This window comes from Panicum virgatum, chromosome 7K, assembly GCF_016808335.1.
Source record: "Panicum virgatum strain AP13 chromosome 7K, P.virgatum_v5, whole genome shotgun sequence".
NCBI classification, from domain to species: domain Eukaryota; kingdom Viridiplantae; phylum Streptophyta; class Magnoliopsida; order Poales; family Poaceae; genus Panicum; species Panicum virgatum.
This window is the reverse complement of record NC_053142.1, coordinates 29,254,308-29,279,597: the sequence shown is the minus strand read 5'-3', so window position 1 is coordinate 29,279,597 and position 25,290 is coordinate 29,254,308. Positions and strand designations below refer to the sequence as shown.

General features: G+C 45.0%; 4 protein-coding genes, 1 long non-coding RNA gene and 1 other non-coding gene across 6 annotated transcripts; 2 read left to right on the top strand and 4 right to left on the bottom strand.

Annotated features, from left to right (window-relative positions):
• Positions 1-3,676: 3,676 nt before the first annotated feature.
• LOC120642999 lies at positions 3,677-4,984 on the top strand. The gene is made up of 3 exons (XR_005662825.1): positions 3,677-3,865; positions 4,397-4,514; positions 4,609-4,984. It is a non-coding gene; the product is annotated as an uncharacterized LOC120642999 (long non-coding RNA).
• A 750-nt stretch (positions 4,985-5,734) lies between these two features.
• TRNAL-AAG lies at positions 5,735-5,815 on the bottom strand. Its single transcript has one exon. It is a non-coding gene; the product is annotated as a tRNA-Leu (tRNA).
• A 3,089-nt stretch (positions 5,816-8,904) lies between these two features.
• LOC120640805 (pollen-specific protein C13-like) lies at positions 8,905-10,036 on the top strand. The gene is made up of 2 exons (XM_039916723.1): positions 8,905-9,417; positions 9,515-10,036. Exons 1-2 carry the CDS (start codon positions 8,916-8,918, stop codon positions 9,844-9,846), a joined length of 834 nt encoding a protein of 277 aa, XP_039772657.1. The 5' UTR covers positions 8,905-8,915; the 3' UTR covers positions 9,847-10,036.
• Positions 10,037-10,151: 115 nt separating this feature from the next.
• On the bottom strand, positions 10,152-12,796 carry LOC120640804 (probable glucuronosyltransferase Os04g0398600). Its single transcript, XM_039916722.1, has 4 exons — positions 12,505-12,796; positions 11,304-11,692; positions 10,949-11,190; positions 10,152-10,862 (listed from the first exon to the last, which is right to left on the bottom strand). Exons 1-4 carry the CDS (start codon positions 12,644-12,646, stop codon positions 10,349-10,351), a joined length of 1,287 nt encoding a protein of 428 aa, XP_039772656.1. The 5' UTR covers positions 12,647-12,796; the 3' UTR covers positions 10,152-10,348.
• A 2,756-nt stretch (positions 12,797-15,552) lies between these two features.
• Positions 15,553-19,292, bottom strand: LOC120640806 (cytochrome b-c1 complex subunit Rieske, mitochondrial). Its single transcript, XM_039916724.1, has 2 exons — positions 18,986-19,292; positions 15,553-16,527 (listed from the first exon to the last, which is right to left on the bottom strand). The coding sequence occupies exons 1-2, from the start codon at positions 19,158-19,160 to the stop codon at positions 15,881-15,883; spliced, it is 822 nt and encodes a 273-aa protein (XP_039772658.1). The 5' UTR covers positions 19,161-19,292; the 3' UTR covers positions 15,553-15,880.
• Positions 19,293-19,513: 221 nt separating this feature from the next.
• LOC120640803 (glycine--tRNA ligase, mitochondrial 1-like) lies at positions 19,514-25,020 on the bottom strand. The gene is made up of 9 exons (XM_039916721.1): positions 24,676-25,020; positions 22,658-23,040; positions 22,459-22,576; positions 22,001-22,195; positions 21,669-21,893; positions 21,203-21,262; positions 20,964-21,044; positions 20,488-20,893; positions 19,514-20,021 (listed from the first exon to the last, which is right to left on the bottom strand). The coding sequence occupies exons 1-9, from the start codon at positions 24,991-24,993 to the stop codon at positions 19,774-19,776; spliced, it is 2,034 nt and encodes a 677-aa protein (XP_039772655.1). The 5' UTR covers positions 24,994-25,020; the 3' UTR covers positions 19,514-19,773.
• Positions 25,021-25,290: the final 270 nt, after the last annotated feature.

Here is a 25,290-nt window from a genome sequence, read left to right as displayed (position 1 = left end):
ACGGTTCTCCTAGCACGATTCAGGAGACTGGCCTTCCATGATTGTAATCTATTTGCCACCTTGTCTACCAACAGTTGTAAAGCGGCCTTGTTCAACCGTCTTAAACCAAGTGGAATACCGAGATAGTGAATTGGAAATGGGTCAATCTTGCCTGGAAAGTTAGTTAGTAGCCTGACTGGACTGTCGCCTCGAGATCGCATTGGATTGGTGAGATCAAGCATTTAGACATGTTTGTTGTGAGGCCAGATGCACCAGCAAATTAAAAATCTCCAAGATTCCCCTAGTCAGTATCAGATTCTGTTGCACTCGGGATAAAAAGATCATGACATCATCCTCATACATGAAGGCTCTTTCCTTGATCATAGGGTGCAGTGTCCGCAGGAGCCCCCTTCCATAGGCCAAATTCAGTAGAGCATTTGGACCCTCCATAACTAGCACAAATAGCATAGGAGATAGAGGGTCTTCTTGACGTAACCCCTAGCATGACAAATTCTTCTTCTAGGGGACCCATTCAAGATGACTTTTGTACTTGCGGATGAGAGGATCCAGTCAAGCCACTGTCTCGAGAAACCAAGGTGCTGAAGTAAATTGAGCAAGAATCGCCAGTTGACTGTGTCAAAAGCTTTGGCGATGTCGACCTTGATGAGAGCTGACGGTATTTTTTGCCTGTGCAGCAGCTTGGCTGAAAGTTGCACGGCTTTATAATTCTCATGGATGAGCTGGGTTTGGATGAAGGTGCTTTGACTTTGCTTGACGAGTTCCTTCATGTGTGAAGCAAGACGACGTGCAAGTACCTTGGTTAGAAGCTTGGCGAAGCTATGTATTAGGCTAATCGGCCTATAATCACCGATGGAGGATGCATCCTTCTTCTTGCGAAGTAAAACCATGTACGCCTGATTCACAAAGTAGAAGCTCCGGCCATCAAGCGCCCAAATGGCCTGGAAAGCACGCATGATGTCGTGTTTAATTACCAGCCAAGCCATTTTGAAAAAGAGTCCAGTGAACCCATCCGGCCCTAGCGCCTTGTCTTTTGGCAATTCTCCAATTGCCTGCCAAATTTCTTCTTCACTGAAGGATTTTACTGTAGTGAGGATAGTATTATGATACTCCCTCCGTAACAAAAACAAGCCATTGTATGAATTTCATGATAAATTAACAAAAAGGTAAAATAACTATATTCACCCCTATTTATTACCTATATTTAGTATTAACAAGAGGGAGGACATCGAGAGGTCTCTCGATTTGGAGTTAAATCAAGAGCCCCTCCTATTACTTCCTTCAGTGCATCCATTGCTACAACAGAAAGTAACAACCGAGGTAAAAAAAATAACAAATAAGAGGAATTGACTCTGGCAATCTCTTCTAACTTGAGCGGTCGGTGGTGGGTTCGCTGCCGGCGCCGACGAGACCGACTGAGGCGAAGGAGCAATTTGGGTTAGGGTTTCTGGGTTTGGCACCAAAATTTTAGAACTTCCCTATCTAGCACCAATTGAAACTTTTTGTTCCCTATCTAGCACTCGTCCATTCCGTCAGCCCATACCCTCATCTACTATGTGGGTCCTCCTTTGAAAGACTAAAGTACCCCTTCCTACTCTGAACCCTAGACCGACCCGTGTGAGCAGTCACTAGAGCACGCTGCCGTCGCCCGTGGCCAACACTGGCAGTGCGGATGGCGACCCCGAGCAGATCCCAGGCTCCGGGGCAGAAGCCCCCGGATCCCCGCTCTCTGGATTGATTTGGACGGAGGAAGCCGGAAAATTGTGGCTCCCTCTGGCTCCTCCTTTATCCCTGAGAAAAGATGTCATTCCTACCCTCATGGAAAGCAGCAGGGGGCGGGGATCAGTGCAGTGCGTGCAAGGAGGAGTCGGGAGGCGGGGGCTGATGCCGGCGGTGGGAAAGGCACGACGGTGAAAGGAATGCCACGAGGGTGGCAGGAGGTGGGGCAACAACGACGAAGTGGTGCGACAAAATCGGGGCGGCGGGCATGGCGCAACGATGGCAGAAGGTGGGGTGACGACAGCGAGGTGGGGCGAAGGCACCAGGGCGGCGGGTGCTAAAACGGCCGAAGGAAGGCATTGCGATGATGGTGGGAGTGGCGTCGGGTGCCGGCAGGGACGACAAGGGGAGATGGGCGCGCCGGAGGTGGACGGAGACGAGGGACAGGCAGCAAATGGATAAGGTTTGGGGGGTGAAAAGGAAGAGGGAAAGAAGAAAAATAAAAGGAAAAATAAAAAATAAAAAAGGAAAGGAAGGGAAAGGAAAAAAATAAAAAACAAAAGGAAAAATAGGAAGGGCAATTTAGATCTTTCACCGCTCAATCCATTGAGAAGTCACAGCTGGAGCTGTTTTGCCAAACAATTTCCGAAACAGCTTCAGCCATAGTCGGAGAAGCTGCTCCACTAGACAGCCATAGCCGGAGCCACATCTCTACCAAACAGGCTCATAATATTGACATTGATTTTGCTGCCAGTCAACTGACATATACTTGCATTGATTCCGCATCAGCGTGCCATGACGCATAGAACTGGAAAAAGAATGACAATCTCTTCTCTTCTCTACTACTCTCTATATACTACTAAAAAGAACGATTGGGAGAAAAACTTTTGGTGCGACCCTAACCCCCCCTCCCTATGGTTCTGCCGTGCGAGCTAACCTCCTCGTCCCTGATGGTTGCTCCGTGCGAGCTATTCTATCGTCCCGATCAATGAAGCCCTCCGTGCGATCCCCAACCGGCCACCTCCCACGTCGCCCGCCATCGGCCGTCCCACGCGCGACGCTCGGGCCCCTGCGATCCCGCCCCCTTCCCCGGCGCGCTGCTCTTCCCCTCGATCCCGTCATGCTACCCGCCGGCGTCCTCGTCGATGCCGCCGCCACCGATCCTTCCCCACGATCCCGCCCCCTCCCCCGTCGCCCGCTCCCTCGCCCTGGTGCTGCCCTCCCCCGCAATCCCGTCGCACTGTCCACCGATGTCCTCGTCGACGCGGGTACTCGTCTCGCAGATCGTGTTGATTCTTGGACTGGAACATATTCTCGCTTCTCGGATCTTTAGGTTTTGTTTTGTTGCATGTTTCGCGAATTTTTTATGCCATGGCCGTGCGGCTTTGCGTGCCTGTTAAGCTATTCATGGAAAGGTATCTATACGTTTTTGTTGGTTTCATTGACCAACAGCAGCCGGAGATCTGCAAACGTTGCTTGCTCATGAGTCTCGAGGTGATTTGTTTCTATCGGTGTTCTTTATAACAGATTTTTTCATCCGTTTAGGCTCTGCCGATCGAAATTTGTTTGCTTGTTCATTTGTGTTTTAATGCTCATCAGTAGGATGTATTATTGTTTTCGAGTTCTAAGCCTGATGGAATAGTAACAATTAATTATGCGATGAGGATGTTTGGCCATAGTTTTAATATATTGTAAAATACAAGGATATACAATTACAATCTTCATTATCTTGCTGATGTATACCGTGCATTCCTCTGTATACCGGTCGCCTCCTCCCACAGAGCCGTCTGGTTCGTGGCCGCCGCCGGCGCTGCTGGAAGCTCTGATCCAGGTAATCATGAATAGCGAATCATGAATGATTTAAGGTGGCCATTGTGCAGCACTAGCTATCTGCCCTGAAATAGTTATAGTTGTAGTTCAAATTGAGTGGTCAAACGATTTTGCAGGTTGTAAATGTGTAATACACACCGGCGGGATGGGTGGATTCGTTTTTCCCCTGCTCGGTGGATTTGGATTTTCTCATGCTAGAATTCTGTCACTTTTGTGCTTGCAGTGCGCGCGCGAGCCTCACCAAGTATGTGGTCAATGGTTTAATTTGGGCTAGATCATTCATCTGGCATCCCATCTAGACACTGACCATCCAGCCAAGGTACCAGCTTCTCACTCTTGTATAGTTGCGGTGTAGTTTATACCATTCCAATAAATGCAGTACTGCTGCTATCTCCGTAAATTAGCAATAGCTATTGGTCTATCTCTGCCGCTGGAAAATTTCTCTAAAGTGTTATAACTTGAAACCAGTAAAATTGGCTGCATCTTCAACTGAGATACATGTCATGTTCGCTTTTTTTTTCAAATTTGATTCACTGTTTGCACTAAGTCCAATTACTAGGTGTAATAATGTGTAGACGCGGTGGCTGAAAAGTTCCATTATACTGAACCTGAACAGCTGCATCTCTGAACATTCAAATTTCCACCTGTTTTGATGTGTTCAGTACTATATGTGCCTGCTTTTGAGAAATTTCTTCATGGCAATTTTGTTGGTCTGTTTCTTGTGTAGCACCAATTTACTAACATTGCAGCCACTGGATGTGCTTATAATGCATTGGATAGTTTAAACTTATAAATATATGCAGTACAATTGCGGCTGTGAGATTGATTTTTTTTTTTGCGTGGTGCCTAGGGGTGGTGTTCTTGCTATTGCCAGATAGGAAAAACATAGGAGCCATGGTGTTTTGCTTGCTTCCTGCTATTACTGGCCTCCAGTAATAATGCACTGCTATCACACTTGATTATCATAGGTGAGTCAGAAATCCTACCTATAACTGCATTATCAATTTGATGAATCATTTGAAAAATTTTCCGAAGTAACCATTATCAATACAATTAAATCAGCTTGGTGGGCATGCACGCGGTGTCAACGTGAATGGTGCGGTGGTCGTGCTCGCCGCGGTGGCCGTGGTTAGCATGGAGGCCTGCGGTGGTCGGCGTGGTGGCTGTACAAAACACGTGCACGTGCTATGACATGATGCGCGAGCCTCACCGTGCAGTGCCGCAAGGGTGTGTCCGATCGATGGAGCGAGGACATCACGAAGAGATAAAATTATACACTATGAATATTATTATTGGTTGTTAGGTTTTTTTACAGTTGATTTTTTACTCCTGTAGCAACATAGGGTCACTCACCTATTGATTAAAAAAATCGCTACACGGCAGAACCAGGAGGGCTTCCAGCTAAGATTTGGCGAAAAACATTGTGTCCTACCCGGAGCAATAGGACCAAGATTTCAGGTAAGCCAGGCAAGTGTGTACAAAGAAGTTCAGTTGTCCACGCCCCGGCGTATGTAGGTAGACACGCTGCACCTAAGCTCTCCCGTGTGGTACTAAAACACGCATCTCGCCAAGCATTGCATTCACCACTTTCTTAATTATATTGAATACTTACGTCCGATCTATTTGAGTGTCTTATCTTTTACCACCCGTAGCAACGCATGGGCACACACCTAGTACTAGTACAAACACAAACAGGGGTGAAAATGGTCTTTATTCACCTGGGAGTTAACACCGTTAAAGCCTCAAATAGGAAGTGCTAGAATGGGAATAAATTTGTCAGTTGGTGCTAAATATGGAAGTTTTGAAGTTTGGACGCCAAATAAGGTAGCGTAACTTCTTTTGGTGCTAGATAGGAAGTTTTCTCAAAATATTTACAATTATAGGTCCTCTCTACTTCCGGATGGCTTTGCTACGGCAAGCTTTTTACCATGCATGGAACTTTTTGATATTACCGCGTGATGAGTATCTGTCTGTTATGAACTTGTCACGAATTGATATGTGAAGGAAATACAGAAAAGTGTTGTTACATAAAAAAATATTTTCCTTTTTGTAGCAAATCAATTGGTAAAAATGCCGGTATTTATATGCAGAAAACGTGCTAGTAATAACTAAAAAGGGGAAATGTTATGTGCAGAGGATGCAGTATTATTACGATAAAAAATGATAAATAAAAAAGCAAAAGAAATCATGTTGAGAGTGGGATTTGAACCCACGCCCTTTCGGACCAGAACCTTAATCTGGCGCCTTAGACCAACTCGGCCATCTCAACCGTGTTGCTATTATCTTAAAAGGTAAGTTATTTATCTTTAAAAAAAAATGCTTCTCCCTTTGCACTCTTCTTCACACGTTCATCGTGCCACCCTGCCGCCGGAGCATCCATGTCGTATGGGCGCGCTTTCGACACCAAACCAGCCCAACAAGCCATACCAAGGCCCTGCTGGTCGGACGTGATCGTCCCGTCTACTAGGCCTATATATTACACAAACCTTTGCCCTTTTCGCTCAATCAACATTCAACAGCTAGATAGCTAGCCATGGCCGCTCCGAGCTCCCATGCCGGCGCCACGAGGTGCGCTGCCTGCACCGTGCTGCTCGCCTCCCTCCTCCTCCTCCTCCTAGCCGCCGGCACGGCCAGCGGCGGCGGTGCGGGAGAGCCTGCTGGTCGGGACGCCGGGCGCGGCGGCGTCGAAGGACCAGGACCCATGAACTGCTTCATGACGTGCTCCACGCAGCTGGTCGGGTACATCATGACGACGATTCAGTGCTATAACAAGTGCATCGCCGGAGGGGGCGGGGGCGGCGCCGCCGTGGCGGAGGCGCCCGTCTGCGCCGCCAAGGAGGGGGATTGCCTGGTGCTCGAGCGGCTCTTGCGTGATGCGGCTCGTTGCGGCGCCGGCGGTACCGTAGAAATGGCACGCCGAGCCCCAGGAGTAAAAGTGGGGTCCGGTCCATGTCGATCCACCTAGCGCATATAAACTACGCATAGCTTAATCCCAAGAATTAATTGGATATATACCATTATAATTATCCTATACTTCGAACATATATCATTGCTATTCGCGATGTAAGAATAACATTATTACAAATTTATAAATCTGACCAGCTGGTGCATGAGTCATCGCCTCATCGGGAATCGTGCAACTACCTGTACGGCTGTACCTCGTCTTGAAAAACAAATGTGAGAACAGCTCATGCAAAAGAAGAATATGGAAAGGTAAATAAATCCCAAACGAACACGTCGATCGTTCTATCCGCGCCGCCGCTCCCGAGAACGCGAGGAATGAAGCGGCTAGCTGGAGCACGGCGGGTGGTCGTCGGCCGACGATCGTAGTAGCGAGTAGCGACCAGCAGCTGTGCCGGCTGCATGCGACGCCTTCTTTCCACGCGTTCCTCGTGCCGCCCGCCCTGCTCAAGCTGCATCCATCTCGTATGCGACCAGGACCAGCCATGTGCCATGGCCATGTCCCCTGCATGCTTGCCCTGCACAAACACACCTCTCTCCTGCCCTTCACTACTCCCTCCTCCACTTCTCCCATCGCTGCTGGTTAGTTACACGGCCAGAGAAAACCATGGCCTCTGGCGCCGCCCGTGTCGCGGCCATCGCGCTCGCCTCCCTTGTTCTCCTCCTCCTCGTCACCACGGCCGTCGTCGTCACCGGCGCCGGGACCGACGCCGCCGACGCCACCACCGCGGCAGGAGGCGAGCCCGACCCGGACGCGGCGCGCGCCAGCCGGAGGATCCTGGACTGCACGATGCGGTGCGTGACGGAGGCGATGGGCTGCGCCACGCGGTGCGCGGGCGCGCGCGCCGACGAGGCGCCCGTCTGCGCCGCGGCCTGCGTCCAGGGCGACGTCGGCTGCCTCGCCGGCTGCGGCCTGCAGCAGCAGCCGGCGCCTGGGTCGTCCCCTCCCGCGCTCACGCCGCCAGCCGAGTGAACGTACGTGACCCAACCAACCACTCTGTGCGTGTGCATCGATCTGTGCGGCGGCCTTGTTGCGGCTGTCACACGATTTCCACGGCGTACCTGCAGTAGGATTACTACTTGATGTCTTAGCTTGATGCGTCCAACGCATCAAATTTCTCTTTAATTTGCAATAAACAAATCAACTTCACTGTACATCTGGTATTCATAGTTTGTGATTCCATGGAGAGGAGATGAGGAGACGAAACTGAGAGACTTTTTCTTCACAATGTAAAAGAGCAGCAAAACTCTTGTGGTTTGTTTTCACCTGTTCAGGTTATCTAATATATCTCAGAGGACCCTCCAGTGTTCTTGACCAGATTGCTGTTCCTCTTTTCAATATCACATAGGGGTAAAAGGGTCTTTTCACACTCCAAATACAGAGAAAAGAAAAAGAAAAGGAGAGAAATACACCAAATGACAGTACAATCAAGTGGTTGCTGTTTAGAGCAGGGGCAGAGCCAGATGCTCGAGCCATTGGTGTCAGCTTTATTAGAGATCAGTGTCAGAACGGTGCAGAACAATATTTTCTCACTGGTTTTGGGGGAAGTCGCCATTAAAAGTTAACACGTAGCTCCGCCCCTGGTTTAGAGTCCTATTTTTAGGATGATGATGTTTGGAATGGCAAATTTGCGAAGCGCAACGATTGTAGTCCTATTTTTGCAAATTTCTCCTTGAATAAACCCATGAAAATAAGTATATTTGGCAGTGTAGTTGTCAAGATACGTGCTTCATGTCTGAAATCTGAACATGGAAATTATGTAATTAGCATTTAGCAATGAACCTAAACTCGGAGTTGAGTATAAGGACATCTCAAGCTGCACACTAAAGAGTGATGACGTATGTAATTACTTCCCGATAGGGTGATTTTTAACCTTAAATAACACACTTAGCAACATTAAGGACCTAAGTGCCCACTTGAAGAGTCCAGGTACCTAAATGACACCATAAGACAAATCTGATGAAAGCTGGTGTATTTTACTCTAGGAATAAAGAGCAATAATCTGGAAATGTGAGTAGCTCCTGATGCTCAATTCAGGAAGTGTTGTTTTCCTTGTTATTTCTCGTTGATGCTAAGCATCTGCATGCAAAGCTTTATATAGAACCGGTACTGCAGCTGATGATGCTCATGGTGTTGCCGAAAAAAGCATCTGCTCGATGCTCATGTTGTTTGTCAAAACCTGATTCCACAGTTGATGGATCAAGATATGCATTCGGGGCCATGCATCACCTGGAATGCAGAAATCCTGAACATGAAGATTTATTCTTACACTCGTGATGCGTGCGCTATAAGGGACATGAAACAGCATTTGTCAATGTCCATTCGCATTTCTTTTTGAAAAGATAAGTTCATTGAAATTGCTTCAAAAAGATAAGTTCACTCACATTTCGTGGGACCATGAGTGCGAATGGCAATGCTCGATGGGAGGAGATGTTTGATATCTCGTTCAACTTCTGTGGACAGCAGAGAAAGTCAACCAAAATCACCAGAATTTTCACCATGTTTTGCCTCCCAACCACGCAAAACACGGCCAGAATCAGGACAGCTGCTCCAGCCTCCAGCTATTTCCTACTTCCACGGTCAGCCAGCCAAACCTTTTCCGGCCTCCCAGGTTATAAAAGGACGCCACAGCCCCATTGCAAAAACCAGGCTAGTTTCACTACCCTCCTCTCCCCTTTCCCACCAAATAAAGGCTCCCACCCCTTTTTTCTCCAGCATCCAGGGGAGGGGAAACATTAACCCGGCGGCCATGGCCTCGCTCCGCATCCTTCCGGCAGCCGCCGTCGCCATCCTCTTCTTCATTGTGGCTACCGTCGCCACCAAAGCTCCTGACTATGTCATCCAGGGCCGCGTCTACTGCGACACCTGCCGTGCCGGGTTCGAAACCAATGTCACCGAGTACATGAAGGGTAATGTGCCATCTCTCAATCTCTGGATACAATCTTTTTCCCTGACCCTGCATTTCAAAACTCAAAAACATTGGCTCACCTGGGCTCTTGATTGCAGGCGCCAAGGTCAGGCTGGAGTGCAAGCACTACGGCACCGGCAACGTCGAGCGCGCCATCGACGGCGTGACCGACGAGACTGGCACCTACAAGATCGAGCTCAAGGACAGCCACGAGGAGGACATCTGTGAGGTCGTCCTTGTCCAGAGCCCGCGCAAGGACTGCGACGAGGTCCAGGATCTCAGGGACCGCGCCAGCGTCCTGCTCACCAGGAACGTCGGCATCTGCGACAGCGTGCGCCTTGCCAACCCGCTCGGCTACTTCAAGGACGTGCCGCTGCCCGTCTGCGGTGAGCTGCTCAAGAAGCTCGACTTGGATGATCAGACTGAGTAAGAAAAGAGTACGGTGGCATCACTGGACAGGCTGCACAAACTACAAATCAGTCGCCTGGCCTGCATCTGCATGTAGCATGGATGTGTCAGTAAAGTACAGAGTCAATGATTAACAATATCTGGACAAAACAAAAAGGAAAAATGTAACTATGCTGTCTATCTAATGTTACTCACAGATTTGCGACTGGCCATATTATGAGTGCTGCATTCTTCTTCTTGCTACTCATTCTTCATCTTTAACATACAACCGCTGCAATAGACAGGGCAGCAATACAGCTGTAGCAAAAACTTATCGCAAAAATGCACTTTTGATAGCAAGATAAACACCATTTCATTTCTATCGAAAGATAATAAGTTACATGGTGTTCATAAGGACTAGACAAGGCCAGGGTGTATTTTGCACCTAAAGCACAACATTTCGATTACATCACACTTCATGAAGTATAGACTACTCCTATGGGGTTTCCATGGAAAAGCTTATCCGATAAGAAGATTGCTCTTCGCTACCAGGGCTTCAGATCTCCCACAGGTCCAGCAGTCCAGTTGAGATGCCTATCGCCAGGTTGTAAGTATGTTCCCTCAGGGTGTGGCAGCTTGCGAGCAAGACCGTTCAAGATTTGGTGGAATGCATCCCTCGGTTGGGCTGGATGCGGGAACAACATGGCCTGCTTCATTGATGGATTTGCAAGTAACCTTTGCTTTCTTAAAATGTCATCGATTGGCATTGATGTGAGGATTGTGTCTAACTTCGGGACATCCTTCTCCTCGACAAAGACACCAATTTCCTCCCATGGAATTGCATCCGCAAATGGTAGCACAATATCATCAGCTATGATAACTGGAATGCAGCCAAAGACCACAGCCTCAACCAATCTAGGGCTCCATGGTGCCCAGCCCAATGGGCACAGGCAGAAGACAGCACGCTGCATGTCTTCATAGTAAGTGGCAGGGTGATCTGTGGAAATATCAAATAGAGGGTTGCTCTTGAAATTCTCCCACAGGGAAGCTCGTGCACCTCTGTACAACAATATTATGGAAGTGAATAAAGTGCTCAAACATTAACATAGGATTCAAATATGTTAAAGCCTCAAAGTGATTGCTACCTGGCATAGTACCCGCCCTCAGGGTCATTCCCTGTATCATAGAAAAGTCCCCGGAAGTAAACAAAGATTGAGCGTGGAGTGTCAGGGGAAATCAGATGAGCTTGCATTTTCTGTGGAGGAGCATAGGGTGGGATAATGATAGAACCCTCCTTCAGACAGACATGATTTTCCTGTCCAAAAGTTTGAACCAAAGTAGCACGTCGCAGCAATGGAAGAATTCCACGCTCAATAGCCTTTTCTTCCTGCAAACATCGATACAATTGTTACCCATGCATCTTCTGAGGAAAAAAAATAGTTAAGGCATTAAAAGGCCAAAATATACACAATGGAAACCATGATGAGCATGGGAACTCACCTGGTAATGGAAGCATGCTGCAAAATCATGCGGAACAACAAAGAAGTGATCTGCTCCATCAGTTCTGTTCCAGAAGGGCCATTTGTTTGAAATATATTGGATTGCACTCCTCATCACCCGTGGTGACTTAAATGGCAAGGGCAGTCCAGCATTAGTTAAATCACAAGTAGTATAAACTGGCGTATAGAACCAGTCCGCCTCCTTGGGATTTAGAGTCCGCACAGCACTTGAGAGCAAGAAACGATGCATGAAAATTTCTGCAGCAAACATGTGATTGAGGCACCGTGGATCCTTGGTGACCATCTTCTTGTTGTACTTCCTCGGCAAGTCATAAATGAAAACCTTCAACCTCCCCACAGGATTATCTTCTAACACATCACCAGCACTCCCTACAGTTCCATTGTTGTCATGTCAGTACAGACATTCCAGCAACTCACATAACATATATGATGCAAAAAAAAAGTGCAGCAGAGAAACATGAATGTTGATATTTCCACCCAAAATTGGTTTGGAAGCTCAATAACATGTTGAGCATCCTCTACTTGATTTGAAACTTACGATGAAACAGCCATTTATTATTTTTTAATCAATTCATGTTATTGAGTTAGGCTCCTCTTTGATTCCATACCATTTCAGCCAACTGAACACAGTATACAAAGCTGCATAAAAGCTCTTTTTTCTCATGTTTTGAGAGTGGCTAGGCTAGGGATCAACCTGTCATGAAACTACGAAACGCAAGAAATTTGTGGATAAAATGGGCAAGGAGAACACCGAAAATCAACCCTACAGCTAACAACTAAAGGGTGATGGTAACATTACACAACCTAACGAGAAAAAGGACCGAACTTGATCCTGAAAACTTAAGCTTGATATCACAGAAAAGAGAAATCCAACACAAAAGGCACAAAAAGGGAAGGAAACTGGGCTGAAATGACACGGATTTATTAGCCCTCAAAGGGTCCTAGTCCACAACTCTAAGCAACAGCACCAACGAAAAATATTCAGAAATTGAACCTCCAGCTCCAGGCGCGACGAAGAAATTATCAATCCACAAGCAACGGCCACGCGGGCTTCGGATTCCAGGGGAACAACAACGCGCAAAAGGGGAGAGAAAAAAAAACTAGATTCCTAAATCATAGCAGGAATCAGCTTTGGATAGGCAAAGTTTGGAGATGCTAAAGGGGAAGAAGTTGGGAGGCACCTGAGATGCGCTCGCTGTGCTGCTGAACGGCATGCTCGGCCTCGCCGCCGGCGGCGGCGGCGGCTGCGGCGACCCGCGGCGAGAGGACGGAGGCGGCCAGCAGCAGGAGGGCCACGGGGAGCCACCCCGCTCCTGATCCCATCCCGGAGGGGACGCCTGCGCCGGTCTCGACCTCTAGGGGCGAAGGGAGGAGAGCTTCACGAGGGGATTGGATTTGGGGAACTCGACAAAGAGGAGGAAGAGGAATTGAGGAGCTAAGCAAAGGAGAGATTTTGGTAGGACAAATGGAGAGGAGAGAGGAGAGAGGATGGGTCCCCAGTCCAACTAGTAGTCCACAGTAATCAAAGGGAAGCACTTTCTCTGAATCCAAGTTTAGGAAAGAGTTTTTTTTTCCAGGGACCTAATTCCTAGTTTAGGAAGTAAGTTTAAGTAGTATTAATCCCTGTAATTAGCAATCACTATTATTCTGGTTTTTGCTTTTTCTGATGAACTGAAATCCTGCTTTCAGAGTTTTACCAGCTTGTACTAGACTACTACTAGCTTAAAAAGAACTAGACGTATCCCTGAACGGTACAACCGGAGTACATCTTTATTTGACCAATTTTCAGTGACAACGTTTAAACATGTTTTATACTAGCTGCTAAAATTTATTTCACTGAGTTCTAGATGTAACAAAACTAGTAGCGGGTCTGAAAGTTCAGGTGTGTGGTGAAGTAGGAGAAAAAAACACCCAACTATCAAATAGTGACCCGTTTATATTTAGAACCTGGTGAGGAATGGAATACCACGAATAAGATGATAAAAAAAAGTGGGCACTTTTAACGATTAGTAGTAAATGTACGTGCATCAGCGGGAAAAACAGACCTACTATTATTTAAAAAATGATCCGCTATATTATTAGGGCGGAGCTAGAAACTGTTATCTTTGCAAAAAAAATGTTTGAATTTTAATTTTTTATAGTGAAAATTCTATGAGCTGCCGTTTGTTTACGAGGACCCGGGGATTCGCAATGGAATGGACACGCTTGGCCTTGACGCCTTCCCCTCTTGGACCGTCGGGCTGGACGCGGGCTAAACACTTGACCCGTTCATCATCCCGTTTGCCATGTGCCGCTGCGCTCGAGTACCTTGTTGTTTTTGCCCGGTTCTCTTCGCTATCACGATATTTCATATCCCACCCTACTTTGCCACGTACGCCCTGCTTCGGATCCCTAGAATATTTTGCCTTCGGTTTACGTTTGTGTTCCCGTATAAATATGCGTGTATTTTGCAGACCACGATGGAGGGGACGGCCGCTGAAGAACTCGTGATCGACGATGCTTCCGAGCTTCTAAGCACGATCTGGCCTTGATTCGAGCTCAGCTCGGGTATAAAACGGAGTCAACTCGAGTTAATACCAAAGCTCGTCGAGCTTAACTAGGTGAGCTCCATGCGATTCCAATGATCGAAATGCGTGCAAATAATAATGAAACAAGTGTAGTTTGTGATGATTTTTGAACGTTTTTTGTATTTAAAAGAGAAGAGCGATGCTCTTTCTTACTCCGTTACAGGCAAACCAAACCAGACCGCGACCACGTGGGAGACCGACCAAGTTTGGGCATGCCTCTTGCAGACGCCATCTGGACATTGGGCCATTGGCTGCGCGCAGTCGTCCTGTCATGGTCTCGCACTCGCTGCTATGCCCGTGATGGCAACAGGCCATGACGTGCACGCGGCTCAGTCACCGTCAGGTAGGACCAAAGAACACAGCCTTATCACAGCCAGCAGCAGAACACCACCAGCTAATCCACAATGGCATTGCTCGATCGCAGATCTGGAACGCATGCAATTTTGACCCCACATCCCCAACCATCACCAGTTCAATACGTAGCTTCACCAGGGTTTATGTTATCACTGATACATGGTTTATCAGTGCCCTCCGGTATCGATAATCGATTGAAAATCGGTGAAATATCGCTAAAATCGACTGATAAGGAAGGTCAAATTCAAATATCGATAATCAATGATTTATCATTGATAATCGATGCAAATCGGTCGATTTATCGAAAATTCGGCTGAGAAATGTATTTAGCAGATGGAAAATAGAAATTTTTATAGTATTTTTATTTGGTTTGTTAAGTATGGTATTTTATAAGGTAAATTATACATACATACGTAGCTTACGATAGAATTGCATTAGAAATAAACATGTACATATATTTTGGACATAAATTGAATAAACTATAGATACATATTACACATATCCATGTTATGTATAATTATGCAAACCACACAAATAGGCATACACCAAATGAAATTGCACATAAATACAAAAAAGTACATAGTCCATACAAACCACATTGTCCATATTAGCATAAATTGACACAAGTTTTATGCAAATTGGTAACAGACTCATATGACCACATCCATAATTCATACAGAAAGGCACTTAAAACATCCATTTTTCATAAATGACACTTTTTATAATAATTATGTAAACCAGTTAGACATAGTTTTTTTAGTATAAGCATACATATTATAGTCAACATTGAAGCCTATTGTATCCTAACTGATTTAACAAGTCAACATTGAAGTTTTTCTTCCCACCACTAATATTTAACACTAATCTACATTGCAAATTATCAGTATAACCATCCATTTGTAGCATAATATACAACAATATAGTAAATACCCCATGCATATTTGGTCAAGTTGGTGAAAGGAAATAGAAAATCAACCAAAATTGTTGAATATCAACTGATTTGCATTGATTATCGATGGATTTGCATCAATTATCAGGCTTTAGTATTGGAAACATTTTTTTGTCTAAGCAAACGGTGGTTGTTTTTAATATGTGACATCATTCTAGACTATAGAGAGGCTCTAGTTTTTTATAGAATTTTTTCCACACTAGTTATAAATTTCTTTGAATTTTTGAAATTTGGATCGAAATCCATCGAAAAATCAATTGAAAACCAATATCAGTCAACATCGGTAACGGTAAATTTCACCGATAATCGCGATTATCGAGCTTTTTTGTATTCCATGAGCTTCACATCAGATAAACAAATGGCAAAATTAACTGAGGCTGCTTATTATTCATCACATGAGAATGTGCCAGAAAGATGGCATCCAATGCCCTCCCTACATTACCTCGGAAAAAATGAAGTTCCCAATTCATTTCCAACTTACATTTCAGTAGCACGATAGTGGCAAATTATTTTTACTTGACAAAAATTCACTTTGGTAGATGGCAGTGAACCATCATGGCATGGCCCTGACTCCCACGAAACAAAAATTTTAGCCAACCCAACAAAAAAAAGAAACAATATAACAGCACAGCAGGGATTCACCTCTGCGGATTACGGTAGATAAAATAAGCGGTGCTTTCCGAGCTCTTAGCCTACGAGCAGCTTGTTCTCCTCCAAGAAACTGTAGGTGGGCACCTCGAGGTTGAACGGTGCAGGTCCCTTGCGGATCCTCCCGGAGATGTCGTAGTGGGAGCCGTGGCATGGGCAGAACCAGCCACCAAAGTCTCCGGCGTTCGGGAGCGGGATGCAGCCGAGGTGGGTGCAGACGCCAATGACCACCAGCCACTCAGGATTCTTCACGCGCTCTGCGTCCTGCTCTGGGTGGCGCAGGGACGCGATGTCCACACTGTTGGCCAGCTTAATGTCGTCCTCAGTCCGGCGCCTGATGAAGACCGGCTTCCCACGCCACTTCACGGTCACCGTGGTGCCTGGTTCGATGCTGGAGAGGTCCACCTCGAGCGAAGCGAGGGCAAGCACATCCTTACTTGCTGACATGCTCAGGACAAACTTCAATATGAGGAGACGCAGCAGTGATGCATAAATGAACCTCCCACCACTCAGGACAAAGTAAGCAAAGGCACGCTTGCTGGGATCTCCAGGAGGATATCTTTCATGGTTGTACTCATCATAAACCACCTTTGGGTTAGGGTTCTTCACAGCAGCCACAGTTGCTGGGAGGTCAGCAAGACCAGCATCTTGGTTCCTTGGTACAAGTGTTTCAGTTGAAGAGAAACCTGCAGGACAAGTTAATAAATGTTACATAGCCATTTTTATTATAAGTAAACAAATAGCAAATGATAGCAGGGCATTCAACCTCCAGCGCAAGCAAGGATAAACCAGCACTGCTAACGATAGGAACAAGATCATCCTAAGAGGCATTTCATGAAACTAGCCAACATTGAATAATGAGTGTCCCATAGAGGTCTAACATGAAGGATCTTCATTGTTCCTTTTGCTCTTGTAATTTTAGATCTTCGTAATAATTCACATATGCTACAAAGGTCTCTGACAAATAGAAAATATGATGAATATTTTTAAACCAAGCAAAGCATAATTTCTTTATCCAGTAAATAGTGGCCACTGTTTTGGCCTTTGCCAACAGGTACAAGAGAAACCTATAAACTAATTGTTGTTTTGGAACACATTGACAGAAATAAATCACCAAAGGTGACAAGTCAAACTGTCAAAGTAGTCAGACATATATAAGGTCTCTAGAACATAAGAAAAACAGAGCCGTTCAAGCAGTAAAACTAGACTAAAGAAACAAGACAATGAAGTAAAGTTGGTACGCTACTTCAGAGGTTCAGAGAAGAGTTATTTTTTCCATGAGTAGGTCACTAATTGTATGTTCAAATTAAATGTACGCATATCAAGTTATCAACACGCTTTGCCAATTTGCCATGAGTACTATCAGCATCATCATGATAGTACCCAAACTCACCAAAAAACATATCAACATGGTAAAATCAAAGGGAATGTACTTTATGCAACAGTGAAGAAAGTAAGTCTCCGGATAACAACACCAATCATTCAGGCTTGGTAAGAGACAAATTATTCAAATAGAAATTGAGGCATACAGATAACATGAAGGTGCACATACTAAGTGTCGTTAGCACAAGAAAGCTTCTAAAGAACTCTGTTAAAGCCAGATTGTTTACAACTGAACTGATAAGGCTCTTTACAACATTTGCGGAGATCATTACTCTGCATCTTCTAACTGCACTGTCAAAACTAATCTTTGGAGGTCATTAATTTTCTCAATACACCATTTAACTAGCATATTTTTTAAACTATGATTCCAACTTCTTGTGGAAATAGGAAAAATTTATAGCAGTAGATTCAGACTTATTTACGGAAGATGGAAAAAATTATGGAAGAGCCATATGTGCAGAAGATGAAGGAAAACAAACACATGTCTAGAAAGGTCAGAGATGATGTAGCAACCACTAAGATATAAATATGAAGGCTTTCAGGTCAACCTAGGGCAATCATAAGAACCTAAACCAGCCATCTTATGGGTATCCTAGATTTGCAGATCAAGAGATTCTCCAGAACTTGTGGGTCTACAAGAATATAAGGCAGAGGAATCCTTGTATTTTATTAATGGAGCTTCATCCATAGCAACACTAATCACAGTAAAAAACAGCACATATGCAGGCTTTAGACTAACAAGACGTATCATGTATAGATGTTTGAATCTACCAAGTATAATCACATGGAAGTGGTCACTATCATGGTATACTTGCCAACAGGTAAGCAAAAGAAACATACAAACTTGTTCTTGTTTATCATCACAGACAGAAGTAAATTAGTAAATAACATGCAATATGGTACTGAACAATTGGTGATAGATGAGTGACACACAACATTAATAGAAGCTTCTCGTTAAAAGAAGTAGACTAAGATAGCATGAATAAAGTAGCTATAATGGTCAAAAACTCCAGAAACTAGGCCTTTTTTCTTTAAGCAAGGAGAGACTAGCTGCCCTAGCACAAGCATTTTGGGGGATTAAAAAGAGTATTGACATATTGCTAGAAAATGTCCCTCCCCCTCTTGTATACTCACATTACACAACATTGCCATCATAGCAAGACAACTCATCACCGATTTGTCAGGTAAAATTGCATGTCTACATGATCGGTCCCTTAGAGTTGTCCAATTATTTATGTTCAAACAACGCTCAGTAACAGCAGGTGGAGAAATGTTGCTCCAAACAACATAAAAGCATGGTAAAAACGAGAACATACGTCATGCTTCTAGGGGCAGCAGAAATGGTCACCCTCATCCATTAAGGCAAAGGCATTACTTCAAACGGAAATACAAAATCATCCAAACAAGTTGAGCACAAATTTATCAAACGGCCAGGTAAAGTGGATCAGATGGCAACAGTATACTATGAATGTAGACCACGGACAAGACCGATCCAGGTAAGAACTACCGGCAGTAAGCTAGTACATCATAACAAGCAAGTGAAGAACAAAGAGCCCTAACGAGAGTTACATAACGCTTCGTAATAAGCAGAACCACGCCATCATCGGGGCCTGAACATCACCCATCACGCGGCAAAGTATATACCCACGTATCGGATCAAGGGATCCTCCGGAACACGCGGGACGGGATCCCGATCCCAAAATCCGAGCCGAATCTACACGGAAACACACGAAGCAGGCGGAGGGCACACGGCGCGCTTACCCCTGGCGGCGGCGAAGAAGGGGTGCTCCATGGAGAACCGCGGCTGGCTCCGGCCGCGGGCAGAGTCGTCGTCCCCGCCGGGGGCGCCCGCGCCGGCGAGCGGGTTCCTGGCAGCCGCCGCGGCGGGGCGCCAGGAGAGGGAAGACGAGAGCCTCCTCCCCGCAACCCTCAGCATCTTGTCGTCGTCGTCCTCCTCCGCCGGTGGTGGCGCTCGCCTCCAATCTAATCTCGGCTAGGGTTCGCCCCGCCCGGTCGCCTGGACGCGCGCCGAGGTAGAGAGAGACAGAGAGAGAGAGGAATGGAAAAAAACGGGAGGCGGAGAAAAATATTGGGGGTGCTGGGCTACGCTGCCCGGATTTCTGCAGCCCATTGTGTTACGTGGGCCTAGATATACTTTATTGGGCCTGAACATTTCAGCTAGCCAGCTTATTGAGCTGCACCAATGACAGGTGGGCCCCTGAATTCCACACCTAGTGGCTGATGAGATCTATAATGCTCTCTGAGGAGCAAATGAGCATTAACATGGAGTCACGAATTGTGCTATTTTTCTTTTCAAAAAAAGGATAATGTGCAAATCGCAATCTGAGAAAGGATTCATCAAATACTGCAGTTCCTAAGGTGGAAATGATGAAATCTACAGGTCGAACATCACAACTCACAAGGAAACTATCTGATGAAATTTACAGGTCGAACATCACAATTGACAATGACAACGCATTCTGTTTCTGTTAAGCAGGAAATGTTATGCGGGGGCCTACGATCGTTGGATATTGTTTTGGTTGTGCTCTTCAGGGTTCGGCCTCCTCATCCTCGGCGGCGGAGGCGGTGTGCGCCGGGTACCTCCACATGATGTCGCCCCAGGTGCTCTGCCCGGCCGTCACCTCCTTCACCACCGAGGCCACCTCATCCACCTCCACACGGATCTGGTCCTTGCTGTCCCGGTCACGCACCGTCACGCTTGTGGTGTTGTCAACCGTGATCGCCAGGGGCACGCCCAGCTCGTCCGTCCTTGCGTAGCGTTTTCCTATTGTGTTACCTGCAGCAAAGTATCCACGACATGACTGGAAAGTACAAAGACAATGAACAAGATCACATCCACCAATCACTAGCCTTGCAGTCTGTCACTACCCACTAGGCTAAAGCATGATACCATAAAAATAGTATTGGGAATTTACAATTTTAGATCATCAGGTGCAGTATGGAATGTGCCATAACAACTTATCTAGAAGAACAAATTTACATGCTCCATTTAATTCAATCGTAATATTTTTGAAAAGAAAGCAGAGCAGGACAGTGAGTCGCGAAGCATACCAAGAGGAAATTCGAACCTCTACAAGACATTAAAAATTTAACAATCAGTCGACAAATCGTGTAAAGCTACTTATCTATCTCATTATTAAAAGTATAGTAAGATGCAAAAAATAACAAAAAAACAACAGTAGAGCTCAGATATAAGTGCTGAATAGAAAATAAGCGCAAGTCCATGAAGTTTGGTCGTGTACCTGTCATGTCAATAATATGTGAAATCCCTGCTGCTGTCAAGGCCTTTGAAATTTTCTTTGCAACAACCTCAAATTTCTCAAGCTTGACCAGTGGAAAGACAGTGCACTTTATTGGGGCAACAAGAGGGGTGAAACCAAACACATTTAACTGCTCATCCTCTGCCTTGCCAGGCCTTTGGTAGAAACAGTGCTCAAAAAGGCAGTATATAATGCGCCCAATCCCAAATGATGGTTCAATGACGGAAGGAGTAAATTTCCTTTGGTGTTCTTTTTTCTTCTCAATATTAATTGAAACCATGTTTTTCTTTATCGTAACATCCTTCCCAAGGGTGCACACCTTAAACTCAACCTCCCCCTTGGACTCCAACGCAGCTTTCATCTCCAAAGCTTCAGTCTCACCCATTGCCTGAACGAAGTGAAAGTGAGACACACAATAAAAACATGATATAACAAGCAAATGTGTAAATAAAACTTACTTCCAATGCTTCAAGAACCATCCTTTGGTTCCCTTTGAATGCAAGACCAAGCTCCTTCTTTGATGGGGTTATAACTAATTTCTGAATGTGGCAAAATGAAACTACTATTAGAAAAGCAATTAATTTTAAAAACTGGCAGAAACCTTACAGCTTCACAGCTGGGAGAATGAAAAACAATTGTTATGGAAAAATAATGACTGAAAGCATTTGCGAACAATAAAAGGAAAGGGAAAGCTAACCTCCACTTCTCTGGGTTCTGCAAACTTTTCATGTGCTTCAAGTTTCTCACCACTTTTATCCTGTCCATTCGTCCAATAACGACATTAGAAAGGGGTAGTTCTATCATGATGCTATGAGCAAAAGAAAACTTCAAAACTGAATGATTTATTTATTTATTTTGGTGTAGGACAAACAAATGGGGCAAATGAAGTCAGAGTATCTAACTAAATTAAAATGACATTTTTAACTCTTTGAAAGTAAAACAGTAAAACAAAAGGTCCACTTTCTATAATATTACCTATTTGACCATAATTTTTTTATTTTAGATAGAAGATTGACTATTAAGAAAGGTGACTTAAGAAAAAAGAAATGCAGTGCTCCTCGCTTCTTAGCTTGATGATCAAGCACATAAGTAATGGTGTACAATGAATAATCATTTGATCATTTCCATGACTGCAAGCATTTGGTGACAATACTAATACATACCGAGTGTGCACGCAAGTCATAGGCAGACCTATCAGCAATTCCAACACACTCAATCCATCCATAAGAGCATTCAATCTCTGCATCCCAACAATCAGCAGCATAGTGAGCCATTTCATTTGGCAGATGCTGCCGGAAGCGTAGACGATCTTTATCAATCCCAAGTTGTGTCAAGAAAAGGTAGACCCTTCCAATAAAGTAGCCAAGGGTCTCATTGTTCACAGTTCCCTACAAGTTGTAGCATAAATTACTGTGACATCAACTGCAAAATAAGAGAACAGAACCAGTAATAACATATTGCCACAACATGTAACTGAAGTATATGAATGAAATACCTCGGATACAGCATTTCCAAGTTTAAGTCTTGTGGCTGACTTTCCTGCCATTTGATCCTCTCTTGGAAACATAAAAAATTCTAGGTCAGAGACATCACCAAATTTGGGGTGGGATTTGTCCTCTGGGTCCACAAAGTGCTCAATTTCCGCTAATGTAAACTCACGGACTCTCAGAAGGCCTTGGCGGGGAGATATCTAATGAAGAAGTTTGTTTCAGTCCACAGAGTATTTTGGGAACTAAAGTAGTAAAGTTACAGCTAATTAATGTACTTGTGCACACTTTACTAGTGCAGTTTACCTCAAAGGTAAGTTTATAAATAATATCTTTTGTGCTGAATCTAGATACCTAATAAATAGCTGATTACTCAAGTGTACTTTCACGTGTCACATCACATTTTAGATGGCAAATATGTTAATCAGAGCAAGACTAGCAAAAGGTAATGAACAGAAAATCATGCCTCATTCCTGAAGGCCTGGCCAATTTGAGCTGCAGCGAAAGGTAGCTTGTTGCCATTGTAGTAGTACAAGTCTTTAAAGTTCACAAAGATACCCTGTGCTGTCTCTGGCCTCATATACCTGCAAAACCAATGAAACATATAAGCTCAAACTTGACTGAACATAGCTCTATGTGAATATATTCAGCTATTATTGTCTCACCCTGGACTCAAACCTGACGGCCCAATGGAAGTCTGAAACATGAGATTGAAGGGGTAGGGATCTGACAATGGGTTCTTGGTGTCAGGAGCAACAATCCCATACTCCTTAATCTTAGCACCCAATTGCTCTGCAGAGAGATCATCCAAGATAGCAAGAATTTTATTGTATTCTTCTGCCTGCTCAGGTGACAACGTCTGGTCCTTCTCAAGCTTATCCTTACAAAAATCCTTGAGCAAATGATCTGCACGGTAGCAGTTGCCTGTCTTTTCATCTTTAACCATTAAGTCTGTAAATTTATCCACATGACCAGAGGCTTTCAAGACAACTTCTGGTGTCACACATGGACAGTCAACCTCAAGCATCCCTTCCTCTAACACAAAATGCTGAAAAAGGTGTACATTAGATAGCAAGTAATGATCGATATGAAAATACTACGTTCACAAGTGTTACATTCACAAGTGTTAAAAGTACTGAAGCTATATAGTTAATACATCTGGGCACTGGAACATATCAAGTGAAAGAAACCTAAATTCCAGCAAAATAAAACACTCATTGCAACAATTTTCATGTATTCAAAACTTAGGTAGTCTTTGCCTGATACATCCAATACATATCAGTCTAAACATTTAAAATATTTAAACTAAGGATACATCAACACATGTCAAGATTTATGCAACACACATCCACTCCATTTTTTCTATTACAAGAAAAATGGTAACGGAAACATTTTTACAACAATGCTGGTACCCAGAGCATTCTGACCATCCATGCATCAGATTGGAAAGTTGTGAGTCAGAGTAAGACAGTTTCTCCTAGATGTGTCTGGTATTCAAATACTGTGTAAATTTCACAATATAACATGCATTTTGGCAAAACTACAGATTTATGCCACCATATCACAGAACTATATATCTAGCATTAATTGATTTATAAAACAACATAGTTACTCATCTAAGTCATCTTATCACAAAACTAATAGATTTACCATCAATTGTATCACAAAATTAAATTACATATTCTCCTTCAGAGGATTTAAGCACATATAACCAACGACCCAAGCACACAGCTATCCTCTAGATCCGTAGCTTTGTGATTTTTTCATAGCATTATCAAATGTAAAAGCTATTCATAGAAATTTAATAATGCATTCCTTAGCTGCACCAAAATTGACCTTATAACATAGTAATATGAATTGAGAGCATCCTGAAGCTAATTGTTGTATTAGATGTAGTCAGTGGTGTTGAACTGCTGATGAACTGTTGAAAAGTAAAGAAAAAAAAAAGAAATTTGACGACTTTAACTTGTAGACTAGGATGATTTTTCTGTAACTGTTTGCCCATTCCTCTGACTAGTATACTTTCTCAGTACAACCTGATGGCAACCAGCCCCACAATATTTACACATAAGCTAGGCTCCTTTTATTTATCACCATTGTAAACTATTATTTGCAGGGCATAGTTTAAAAAATCCGCGAATTAACGTTAAGCCTTGAAAATGTTCACTTTGTGATCCCTGAAACAGTGAAACTGAGAAGTGAAAGCTGCTCCCTGATCATCTACAGTCCAGGAAACCAAATTAATCATGCTAAATTGCTAATACACGAACTTAACAAACCCAGAGTAATTTCCAAGTTTAAGATTTACAAAAGAAGCATTGGTTAAGCCAGAGCATCCAGTAGCCACCTTTCCCTTTCACCAAAAGGTAGGCAACCGATTTCAGCAATCAGCGCATACCACACCACAGCGCACCACATGTCGACGTGAAACTCCAACACGGCACATCCACGGAGCCACGCTATAAACCTTACTATTTGCAAACAAAGGGCCAGACGACCTTTCTCGGTGAGACCAGAACAAATAGAACAAAAATTCAGCACCCAGCGGGGCCCCTCGCATCCTATTTCGCCTCAATTCAGAATCAAAATGGGTCAAATGGTGCCGCCTATGCTTCAAATTCCTAGCAAGTTAAAAGTCTTGTGGGAGCTATAGCTATAGCTAGGTACGGCAGTAGTGCAGTACCTGGCGCCAGAAGGCGAGGACGTTGGCCTTGACGGCGCACCCGGGGGGGCCGTAGTCGTAGAGCCCCGCGACGCCGCTGTAGATCTTGAAGGAGGACACGAAGAAGAGGCGCCGCTCCAGCGTGTTGGTCACCGCCGCGCGGAACGCGTCCCGGCTCATCGCCGCCGGCGCGGCCATGGACGCGAGCGGGCGCGCCGCCGAGGCTAGTATTCTGGGCGGGTGGCGGAGGGGGAGCGGGAGAGGTTTTGCGAGCGGCGCGCGAGGGGACGAGAGCGACGACGGGAGGAGGAAGCGGACGCGGCGGCGGAGCAGGAGCATCAGATGGGGGGCGCGGGTGAGTGGGGCTGACGTGTGGGGCCCACAAGTCGGTGAGGAAGAATGATGCTGATGGGTCCGGGCCCACGGGGTGGAAGATATTTTCGAGACAAGGTAGCAAGGCCGAACAGGCCCATTAATTGATGAAGTAGGCCGATGCTAGGCCCGTTATAGGAGTGGATCAAGAAGGCCGACTTGAAGTGGCCCATTGTAGGCCCATATGAAACATGACGCCTAATGTGTGAAGGGAAGGATTTTGGTAGAATTCTGTTGCGTCCAGCATTGATTCAAATAACTCAT